The sequence below is a fragment of the Sciurus vulgaris genome, assembly GCF_902686455.1.
Source record: "Sciurus vulgaris genome assembly, chromosome: 7".
In the NCBI taxonomy this organism is placed as follows: domain Eukaryota; kingdom Metazoa; phylum Chordata; class Mammalia; order Rodentia; family Sciuridae; genus Sciurus; species Sciurus vulgaris.
In genome coordinates, this window is record NC_136467.1 from 21,337,868 (window position 1) to 21,350,503 (window position 12,636).

The 12,636-nt window shown below is 38.5% G+C and overlaps 1 protein-coding gene across 9 annotated transcripts in view; it reads right to left on the reverse strand.

Moving 5' to 3' along the window:
• Nucleotides 1–12,636, reverse strand: part of UTRN (utrophin) — a gene marked incomplete at its 3' end in the record, with an annotated part of 506,460 nt that overhangs the window by 149,073 nt on the left and 344,751 nt on the right. For all 9 annotated transcript variants that reach the window (XM_079146787.1, XM_079146786.1, XM_079146788.1 and 6 more), the window contains one exon: nt 1,154–1,326. In XM_079146787.1, coding sequence (XP_079002913.1) covers nt 1,154–1,326 — 173 coding nt within the window. The remainder of the gene's footprint in view (nt 1–1,153; nt 1,327–12,636) is intronic.

Below are 12,636 nucleotides of genomic sequence, written 5' to 3' on the forward strand. Positions count from 1 at the left end.
TCTAGAAATTCCTGCAAATATTCCTCTTTGGAACTTTTGCTCAATAACATGCTCTTCAGCCAGTATCCCCTAAACTTATACCCAGTTAGGAACTATCTATCATCTAGTAAATATGACCTCAAAATAAATATTCTTTATCCCCCAAAACACTCCTCCTGTCACTCCAAGTGATTTTTCAAGGCTTCTTCCTGGTCAGAATTCTGATCCTAAGGCTCACACTTATTTAATTTTATTCACTCCAAATGCAGACATGAATCATCAGTTTTCCATTTTAGTGTCTATATGAAGTATTTAATCTATATAAATGCAGCTTCAAATCAGATGCAACAACATGATGATGCAAAATTTGCTTAATACCATTAATATCAACAAAATGGCAAGCTCCTCATGGTCATTAAATCTCATTTCCTCACATAAGAAAGGATTTTTATCATCACTTTACTAGGATTTGTCCAGCACAGTCATGCATCACTTAAGGACAGTCACACATTCTGAGACACGTGCTGTTAGGCGATTCTATCATTGTGGAAACATCAGAGTGGACGAATGGAAACAGAAATGGCCAATCTAATTTGGGGGATTGGCCATCATATATATATTTCGTCCTTGGTGGAAAACTTTGCTATTGGGTGTACAACTGTACCCAATGAAGTAATGATTGTAAAGATCCTTACAGATGGTGCACACCTGTAATCCCAGCTCCTCAGGAGGCTAAGATAGGAGGATTCCATGATCAAGACCAGCCTGGGTAAATTAGCGAGACCCTGCCCCAAAATAAAATTAAAAGGGCTGGGACTTAGCTCAGCGGTAGAGCACCCTGGGTTCAATCCTCAGTACCACAAAAACAAAAACATCCTCACCTAGTACTTGGTAAAGCGTAAATCCAAATGGTAATTAACAGATACTGGTAACAATCTTGTTATTGGTGTCATGAGGTTTAAAATATGATATGCACATTTGTGAATAGTGAAGAACAACTGACCAAGGGCACTGAAAATAAATGGAGTTAAAACTATAATAAAGAAAACAATCTTTGCATTTAATCTTAAACTATTTCTAGAAAGTAGCATGGGTGGTGGAAGGCCCTTTCTGTTTCTAATATACAAAAATCTGCCCCACTCATTATTTTTATTTCAGTATCAACTATTCTGACCTGATGCTAGCAGATTTTGCTTTCAAGTCATTCCATCTTTGGTTCATATCATCCAGTCGATGTTGAAGCATAGTAGCCTCCTCAGAATTTCCCAGAGCTTTCACCATCTTCTGCCTGTTCCCATCAATGCTTTTGAATATGTCATTATGGGCATCAATTTCCGCCTGGATGTCCTACGGAGAAGAAAGCAAAGAGAGAATGCAAACGTGAGACCGTAGTGTCAACGTTACTAGGGATTTTTGTATACAGCTTTTTTTTTTTATTATATTTGCAGATGAGTTGCTTTCAAGAAAAATAATTGATTTTACCTTGAATAACAATTTCAAGTGTTTCCAAAATTCTCACGTTGAAAATAATTTAGTCCCTAATCTGTAATACTTTGATTCCTCACTGTTTAAAAACTTAACATATTATAAACTAAATTTCATGTATCAGCCATTTAGATGTTACTCTGTTAAACTATAAAACTGTTAAATCTTTGAAGTTTGGTGAGTAGCCAATCAGATTTCTTCTTCCCTTTACATATGGGTAAAATTTCCCTGAAAATATGAAGTTTTACACAGGTCATTAGGATGTTATATAATTTTAAATGTTTTTCACATTTTGACAAACTTTATATAATTTTAAATGTTTAAAATAATGTTTAAAATTTTAAATGTTTTTCACATTTTGACAAACTTACTAATAGTTTTCACTCTTTCAATCTTATAATTTTTATTCTAAAATTGCAAAGAGCATTTCAAATGTTTGCCTTCATTAAAAAAGAAAAGCCAGTAAAATAATACTAGCTCCAATTAAATAGGAAAATAGCCTATTCATTTTAATAAATTTGAGTGGAATATGAATAAAATGAGAATTATTATAAATAATAGAATCTGATTCAGACTTTAGGGAAACACTGGGCAATTTATATCTAAATCTATAAAACTATTGTCAAAATAAGAAAATTAACGAATAAACATATTAAGCACATTTAAAGTAAAAATGTACAAATTGTAATAATACATTAATGGTAGTATAAATTTAAGTTTAAAAAAGTACACAATTATACATTATAAGTTTTTCAAATAAATATTTAAATTATATATTTGTGTATAACTGAACATACACATTAAAAGACTATGAAAAAGACAAAAATCAGAATAGCATAATCTCTAACAGGATTACAGATAATTTTTGTGTTCTTTATACTTCTGAGTTTCAAAGAGTTTCTATAAAAAAGGGGGTTTCTTCTTGTAATAAGATGAGTTACAAAATGTTATACTTAGATAAATGTTTAAAAAAAAAAAGTTTTTGTTTTTGTTTTTTCTTCTTTTGAGTATTATACCCAGAATTCACGCATGCTAGGCAGGTGCTCTACCACTGAGTTACAATCCCGGAGTCATTTTTTGCTTTGCTTTGTTTTATTTTGTCTTTTTGAGACACGGTCTTGCCAAGTTGCCCAGGCTGGTCTCAAACTTACAATCCTCTTGCCTCAGTCTCCCAAATTGCTGGAATGACAGGTGCACAACAGCACACTCAGCAAGTGTCACTAATTTAAAATTTAAAATGCAGAGGATGTAATCCATCTTTTTCCTACTCTCCCAATATAAACCTGTCATTACAACTACATATATTCATTTTCCCGAATTAAATGGAAGCAGCCTCATTGTGACAAACTTTGGTGTGACAGCCACTAACAATCAATAAACAGAAACAGCAAAGCAGACACCTGAGAGGCCATGAAGGTATGGTGCTAGATTCCACAGGCATAACTGGGGATGTTAAAAAGCAACCCAGCAGAGAAATAGGCAAATACCCTGAATTAGCAAAAGAAGAGAAAACTTAAACACCATAATTCTACTGCTCTTCTCACTTTAAGTGTTCTTTCATAACCCTCTGCTACTTGTCTGAATGTTTGTGTCCCCCTAAAAATGCACATGCTGCAACTCTAAGCCTGAAGTCCTAACCGTATACTAACTCCAGGTTCTCAAGTTATGCATGGAAAATGGCAATCTCATCATTATCTTAGTTTGGGATGCTCAAATTCTTGGTGGGGGTAAAAATGAATGAAAAGAAGAAGTTCTGTTGAAAGGTTCTTTGGGGACTGGGGATGCATATCAGTCATAGAACACTAGTCTAGCATGTTCACAGCTCTGGGTGGAGCCCCAGGACCACTCACACAAAAAAGTTCTTTGGTTTAATCCCCTGGACAACATGGTTGTGTCCTGAAATGCATTTTAACACATGTCAAAAGATACACACACACACACACACATACACACACACACACACACACACACACGCACACACATTAAAAGGTTACAAGACAATGTTTGCTACTTTGTACATTTTTATGATTGTCATTTTTCTCAAGAAACTCAGTGATACATTTGCTCTCTATTGCCAAGGAGAACCTGGTCTCAGATTTCCTGTAGCAGTTCCTAACCATGGTGTTCAGAGGACCACACCTAAAATCACGAGGCAGCTTCAACCCACACATTCTGATGCTGCTGGCCCCAAATGCTTGCTTACTTTCATATTCAAGAGAAAGCAGAGAGACTGAAGTGCATTAACATGCATAAAGGGTTTTATAACCCTCACAAAAGCATTCTCCAGCATGAGAAGTTTGGATACTATAAGCAGGAAGCATATTTGCCTCCTTACATCAGATCAGGTGATGTGTTTTCAGCCCCGTAACAATGATGAATGGAATAAAACAGCACTGTGGAACTGGCCCAGCCGTGATGATACATTCTTCTGTGAGGCTCTCCTGAAGAGCAGTACCAGTGATCACAGGTCCAGACTAGAGTGCAACTTTCAATCTGTGGAAAACCCTTTCCACACATGCACATCATCAACAGTTAGTAAGAAAATCAACAGCCAGAAAATGATCAAAGTAAAGGAAATCAGGATACATCATTTTGTTTTATTTAACATTTGGTGGCATATTTATTTGGTCAGATATACGAAGAACTCCTAAAAACAAAACAAAACAAAAAAATCATCTTACTATTTCTTGTGTATCCTTTGCAGTCTGTGGCAAGAGACTAATGTATAGGCTGGGGTTGTGGCTCAGTGGTAGTGTGCTCACCTAGCAGGCATGAGGCCCTGGGTTCAATCCTCAGCACCATATAAAAATAAAGTAACGGTATTATGTACAACTACAACTAAAATAAATAAATATATAAATGTACTTTAAAAAAAAAGAGACTAATGTAAAGTAGAATAGAATAGTGGGCAATACATAGGAAAATGTGCAAATGCATGAGTTCTTCTGGACTGACTGGTAATCAGCCACTGGAGTGCCAGGAGAACCCAAAGAATCGAAGGGAATGAATTGATCATTTTGTTCAATGCTTTGCTTAAAAAAATTTAATCCAAACCTAAAATCATATAGAAGGCTGTACAGTAAAGGCCTGTCTAAAGTTTTCATGAGAAACTTAGACTCAAATGCTCACTCTCCTCCATAGATCACTGTGCAATGACGGACTGCTTTAAAGCCCAGATGTCAGCACAGGACCCTGATGTAGTGTCAAATGGTGAAATAAAGTTTCATGACAGTTTTATTCTTATTTCAGAGCTGGGAGACTTGGCCCTACCAATGCTTACCTCTGTCACCTGCAAGCCCTTCTGAAGGTTAAATAGCACTAACTGGTTACTGATATGTATGAGAGTGTAATCCATCTAGAAGGACAAAGCCATGTTCTTCCGAGCATTTAATATAAGTCAGTCATGTGCACCACAGCCAGACCCAGACACTCAAACAGTTGGGTGTTAGAAATGTCTAAAAACAGGGCAGGATAAATGTATTAAGAACTCACTTGAAAAGGAACTTCAAATAATATAAGTATAATGTAGAAGGTTAAGAACAGCTAAGGGTTAAGAAAAAGAAGACCAATATTTCTCTCTAACTAAAACTCCATCAATAATAGCACAAAATGCAAACTTTCAGAACTGCCCTCCAAAAGACAGCTACAAAAGTTAAAAGAGATTTCCTCAATGGTCTTTCTGCAAACAAAACCCACTACCCAGGTCAAAACAAACTCCACAAATAAATAAAAATTTTCATTGGTAGGGCCAAGCCTCCCAAACTCTGCAATCATTCATTTGTTTATTTGCTTTTTGCTTAATAATCGATGTTCTAATCCTAATTTTGTCTTTACCTGGACATTTCTCAAATAATATAACCCACAGAGATGTAATTGTAAATACTTTATAATGGATATCACATACATTCTGTTTATAAAGTTTTATAATGAAAGAGTCTGTAGCTAGATAACTAAAATTATTTCTTCAGACTCTAACAGATAGAACTCTGGCAAGAAGCAGAGAGTTGGAAGATTCCACCAGAAAGTCTTCCATAGCTAAATTGGTGCTAGGACAGATGCATCCTGGGGTTTCACTGACACAATCTTGGCTTATTTTTGCACAGCATATTTATCTAACCCTACATGGCCATAGTGATGTTTCCTCTGGAGGAATTCTGACCTGTTCTGAAGGTGAAGTGAGATTAACTTGCCTACTTCATCCCCCAGTTCTGGCTAAATAAAGTTAACCAGGAGGAGAAATAAATCCACGCAGCCTTTCAAAATCAGGCCACATCACCAAGACAGTTAAGGACGATCAGAACTCCACTTTATAAGTTTTGAAAATAAGGAATCATAACAACATGGTCAGATATTATCTAAATAATAATATAACAAACAAATTAAGATAATAACCAAAGGTTATTAGGTCATATGTAAATATGCTTTGAGAGTTTGTGATGTTTCTGAGATAACGAGTAATTGTGATGACTACTTTATTGATTTCAACCAATTATGCAATTAATTATCCTATATACTGCATTTTCTTCCAGCAACTAACCTCACAGATCTCAATCACTCTAACTGAATAATATTTAGACCAATATTAGATATTTTCCCACTCAGGTCTACAGTCGCCTTTATAAATGAAGAAATCAATGCCAGTATGTTCTTTTCATATTATCCATGATCATAAATAAACATAAGAAAATAGAGTAGAAAGTCTACTAAGCAGAACAAGCGCACAATTTACTGCACTTTCAAGATAATCTGGGACTGGGGATGTAGCCTGTGGTAAAGCACTTGTGTAGCATGTGCAAGGTCCTGGGTTCAGAGAACAGGGTCACACACACAAAGATAATTTAAACAAACCAATCTGCAGTGATAAAGAATCAATAAACAAACTACAATTTAAATTTCAACAAACACTGTTATAAACAGAAATTGCTTTCACAACCAAAAAATGTTCCAAATCCTCAATTCTACACAAATTGTTTCTAAAACACTAAAATCAGAGAGAAGTAAAATACAGTGGCTTCCCTTTTAAGGTGTGAAACATGTAAGCAGATGTGATCTGCACATGAACATGAGCTCCTAAAGAGCACTCGCTATTTGCTTCATGCAACTGAACTATTATCTCACCTTCTTTCTCCCAGTTAGATAAAGGTAATTAAACTTGAAGAGGCTTAACAACCCAGTCATGAATTATTACACTTAAAAAGTTTAAACCTACAATCCTGGGGTACCAACTCCTTAACTCCTGGCCTGTGTCAAAGCAGTTCCTATTGCCCAGAAAGCTTCAATCTGCCCACATTACAAACAGGCACACAATCTCACTTCCCTCCTTAATCTTCAACTCAGTTTTTAAATCTCAATTTATATGTAATTTCCCCCAAGAGATTTCATAATTAATCGAACAAATTACTCTCATAGTTTCCTCTTCTTTTGCTTAATTACATACTTGCCATTTAAAACATCATTGCTTAACTGGGTGCAATGGCACATACCTGTAATCCTGGCAGCATGGGAGGCTGAGGCAGGAGGATCACAAGTTCAAAGGCCAGTTTCAGCAACTTAGCAAGGCCCTAAGCAACTTAATGAGACTGTCTCATAATAAAAAAATAAAAAGGGCTGGGGATGTGATTCCATGGTAAAGCACCCAACACACACATACACACACACACACACACACACACACACACACACACACACACACACAAACCCTTCCTTGCTTAAGGTCTGCAGCTACCCGCTAGTCTGAGAGGTTGATGAAGGAGGGCCTCCCATTGTCCTCTCCATCTCTATGTTCAGACCAGCTCCTGGGATTTCAGAAAGATTTATTAAATATCAAATAAATGAGTAGGCCTTAAAGTGTGAAGTTTGGTGTATCTCACCCAAGATACACCTGTTATAAAATTAGATAATTCATATTAAGCAATACAAGTTGTAATTTTAAAAAATTAGAGTCATCCCTTAGGAGGTAAATGCCAAGAAGAAATTCAGTATTGAGTGGCTTCTGTCCATGCTGTCACTTTGGAAAGCATCTTCCCCCAAAGACTCACCAAAAGAATGGTACAGCCCAGACACATTCCCTCTTACAAAACATAAAAAAAAAAAAAAACCTCAGAGGTGGTTTATATTCAAAGATATTGTATCATAACATTCAAAACCGCAAGAAGAGAAGAGTCTGAATATTCTCATCACAAAGAAATGATAAGTGAGATGATGGACAACCTAAACATCCTGACTGGATAGTTATGCAACATATAAATGTGCCAAAACATCACACTGCACCCCATAAAGATGTGCAATTATCCATTAAAAATAGAAACAAAATCCTTAGAGAACTACTGTTATCATTAATCATTTAGTAGCACGAGTACATAAATTAATAAAGGCAACAGTCACTCAAAATGCCACCCAGCTAAAACCCTCCATTACTCAATCCTCAGTAACAGAGCATGCGCAATGCAAATGGCTCTAGTAGGGGAGTACGTTAATAGTGGTTAAATGCCTGGAGCAGGGGCATGCCTGTTATCCCAGTGGCTCTGGAGGCTGAGGAAGGAGGATCACAAAGTTCAAAACCAGCCTTAGCAGCCTTAGTGAGGCCCTGAACAACTCATTAAGACCCTGTCTCAAAACATAAAAATAAAAAGGGCTTGGGATGTGGCTCAGTGGTTAAGCACCCCTGGGTTCAATCCCTGGTACCCCCCCCCAAAAGAAGGTGGTTAAAGTCATGAGACACTTCCTTTATGACATAGTGTCAAGGAGAAAATTAAAACTAGAGTGGCAATAAAACTAACCCACAGGCTAGACTTCAGTGAGGTTCCATGGTGGACCAGCTTTTTGTCTCCAGTCAACTGGGCGCTTCAACTCTCAAGCCGGTCACCCCAGGGCCCATGGCCACCTGTGCTCACCTTTCTCTCTTGGTTAGAGCATTTGGACCTGCTTGCGCACAGTCCCATCTTTCCACAAGGTCATCCTCTCCTGGTGAGAGGTTCCTCCTCTTAGGTGCCACTCTAGAGTATAGATGGTTCCCTCCAGGTGGGATTTCCTGATCCTTAATGAGCTGTGTCAGCTTTGGGGAACAGAATGCTTCTGCCTCCTGGGTCCCCCAAGACTCCCAGCATTGCCCTTCTAGGGGGATGTGAAAAGAGTACCAAGTGCAATTTGCTAACCTGCCAATGTTGGAAAACCAAAATCCTGACATCACACATCTTGGGACTAAATCCCCAATCATGTGTCCACATTCATATATGAGTGAAAACTGCAAAACCACAAAATCACTAGATTTCTCTAAAATTCAAAAAATATCAACTAGCATATCCCTTTCAATTTATCTTCACAAACTGCTGCCTGCAAGTTATACAGAAGATCTGCCTTCATCTGGGAACATGAATTATCTATCACTCCATTTAGGCCATCACTGAAAGGCCCACCCCACAGCTGTTAGCCTCACAATCCCTAAGGTTAGTACTCTCTAGAAAGGGATCACTAATACTGATACAAAGACAGGACTAAGGGGATTGAGAGTAAGGGGATTCTACCTTAGCATATGGGAAGACCGTCATTTGGCTTCTGAACATTTCATGTTGCTTTTGCGTAAGCCATGGTCTTTCCCTCAGATTGGCATTAGTGCTTTCAAAGTTGGGAGAAGGTAGGTATTGGAATCTAGAGGTGTAATTATGCCTTCCCCATAATTCCACTTTTCCTGGTCATGAATCAATGTAGCATAAACTCAACATACGAGGCAGCTCTTATGAAAATATACAAAGGATTTGTTTTTTCTAGAGACAGGAGTTGGGGGAAAACACATTCATGTATGACAATTTCCTACAAGTGAAATCACATGAATTTTTATAAAGGTGTCTAACACAAAAATAAACACATGGAGAAACTGCCCTTCATAAACAAAACGCCTCTAACTCAAATCAAGCCTTTGACAGACATAAGCCAGTAAATTTCTTTTACTGTCAACTTAACTGCTACAATAAGAATTAAGAAATATTCAGGTACTAAGGTTTGAAGGAGGAAACACACTAACAGAATCAGAACTTCTAAACTCTTTGCCAATAAAATGGCCCTAAGACCCAGGCAAGGTTACTCACCTCTGGTAGCTGACCTAAGCCTTAAGACTAATAGCAGCAATTACAACACAAAAGTCCAGCTATTGCCCACAATTACCACCTCTCAGGGGGTCTAAGTAATGAATTATTCATGTAACATATGCCCTACACTTTTTTAGAAAGAAACAGACAAATTTACACAATCCAAGCTAACAAGACCTCTTTATGGTCATAAAGTTTGTCACCTGCTGTTCCCAGCTGCCACTTATATTCTCTCCCTTCCCCACCCCTTCTACAAGGTGAGCAAACTGGGAACCAATCTCAGGAATTCAGATGCTTAGCAAAGTATTAAAGTGAGAAGTCAAAGTCCACCCCGTGTTATAAGCATAATCCTCACTACTACAGTTGGGGTGCAGGAAAGATGGGGGAGTAGCCATCAAGGAGGAGCTAAGTTCTTTCTGCACACTGTTCCCACTACACTGTTCCAATTAAGAGGCAAGTGATGATTGCACTGGTTTTGGAGAAGCTTTCAAACTTTTCAAATGACATGGTTTTACATCTTTCTCCTCTGGCAGTTTTGGCTTGTAAGAAAAAGCCCATTATTCTTATAATGACTCAATACAGTCCCACTTATATTTGTACTTGCAATGAACCATGGCGTATTCATGGGGAAAACCACGAAGCGCATCTTCAGCAACTGATACATAATTGATTTGTGCACAGAGGAAGGGCTCCGCCTCTTTCTGTTCTTTTTGCGTCTTTCTTTTTTTCTTTAAAGAGTGGAAATTGGAAGAAGATGGCTGCCCAGCATCCAAAGGCTAAGGAGGGCAGGAGTCCGTGGGTGGCATGTTGAAGTTTTTGGTTTTGTTTAAGTGTAAATGTAAAGCAACATTTGGCAGGGTAGACTCCACCCTGGAGCGTGCCAAGAGCCTTCCTTTGGAGAAAGAACTAAATGCACAATCGCTAATCCAACTATTAGAGCTCCGTGGTGTACCCACCACACCACAGTGAAGGCAAAACCCCAGATAAGAAGGAAAAGCCTGAGATCTGATGTGCCATGGTCACCAATAAAGCAACCAGATCCTCAGACAGGGCTGCATGGAGCAGGCTCCGCAGGCAGCGGCTGCTGAAATAAACAAACCTGAGGAGTGGGAAAAAAAAAAAAAAAAAAAAATCCCCACGCCTGCTGAAGTCAGACTTTGGCATCAAAACCTGGTGTTTGTTGCTGGGTTTTGGTTATTGTTTTGTTTTCTCCCCAAAATAAATCTCAGTTAAATTACCAGCCGACTTAAGTACAAACAATCTCTTCTGATGTGGAATTCTAAAACTGACAGGCATCAGGGAAAGCCCTCCTGACCACAGGAAAGAATTGCTTTCCTTGAAAAACAATTTCAAAGAGGACATCAACATTGAATATGCTTTTTAAGTTATATTAAGTAACAAAGGAGGCAAAAAGTACCTGTTTTCAAAATGCATAGTAAGAAAAAAAAAATAAGAAAGAAAGAAGGAAAAAGAGAACATTATGAAAGTTTGCTTTCCGCATACCTTTTCAAATTTTGTCAGCAGTTCCCGTAAGCTGAAGTTCAGACCAATCATCGTCCAGTAGCCCTTGAAGACTACATCTTTCTGGCAAACTTCCTTCAGACAACAGTGTTCAACTTCTAAAAACCGTATCTTTTCTGGCTATACTTTAAAATCCTTTGTATAATCCTTTACAAGTCTTGCCCTTGAGCTATGGTCCATGAGCAGCAGCAGCTTGTGCTGGGACATTTTCGCGACCCCACCTTGAGTCCTTTTCTTCATGGACTTCGGAGCTCACAAGGAGACCTGCTTCTGTGCTTTCTGGTAGCTGCGTTCCACAAGGCTGGCATGGTCTCCTTTTTCTCTGGGAAGCCCAGGATCCCCTTGTACTCACCTCACTAATGACCTGCAGGCCACCACTATTCTCTCTTGGCCCCAAGCTTAGAGTTTGGTCTCAATTACACACAGCAAAAAGAAGCTATGCCCTGGAAACTTGCATGAGAGAAGAAGGGAAAAAAAAAAAAAAAAAAAAAAAGAGCCAAGTATTACCAACTTCCTCCATTCAGACTGGTTTCAGGGAAAGAAAAAAAAAAATCCTGGGTAAAGAGCCAATTTTCAAAGAGCATAACTTTATGTAGAGTTCGAACAAGGAGGAGTGTGCTCTTAGCTGAAGAAACACCAAAGCACCAGACAAGAGGCCACCGGTTCCCACTCTCCCAGGCACCAGCAGCTGGGGTTGCTATGGTAACCACCAAGCTAGTTTCAGTCCATTTCCCCAGGTCCGCCTGGACTAAGGGATGCTGTCAGTGCAGCAGAAATAAAGTTGCTTTAAAAGTTGTTATGTGTCCAGAAAGTTCTCATGGTCCCCTCTGCATGGTTTGCAGCTGAGGAGAAGAGGGAGAAGAGTCTCCGTCGCCTCTGCAGCTCCCCTGGCCGATCTGACAGGACTGTGGTAATCCACTTCTCTTTCCAGCAGTTGTTTATTATTTTAATCAGCATCCTCCCTTCCACCACCCCTCACACAGTTTGAAGTGAAGCTCACTCCCACTTCCTGGAGAACTCTCTGCCCCAAACTTCAGTACAGTATCTCTTACATTGTCTCAATCCTGAATGGATCACTGGGCCCCTATTCCCATGGGGAGCCCACCCATGAAAAAGAAAAGGGAGTGGATGTACAACACAACACAAGTCACAAAAGAAAACAGGCATGATTAATTTTATTATTTCTAAAAGAAAAAGTTTTAAAGATAAAATGATAGGAAAAAATACTTTTAAAGGAAAGTTCTTTGATCTCATTGACACCTCTGAAAGCCATTCAGACAGTTTTCATATGGGGAATTGACTCCTTTCTGACATGAAACTGAACCCAAATGTGAGTAACAACCAATTGCACTGAATGTGTCTTCCATTGTGCAGTTAAGTTATTACAGGCTCTCAGAGAAACACTATCTTGCAAGTGTTAAGTGTGATCACTTTAGAGGAAAAGTTCAATCCAAATTGTATCTTCCTTGTCCTGGGATTATGGACATCATTCCAAGGCAAAGTGTGATTTTGCTTTCTTGCATTACATAGCTATTTAGTATAGCAATAAAAGCTAAGTATGACAGGA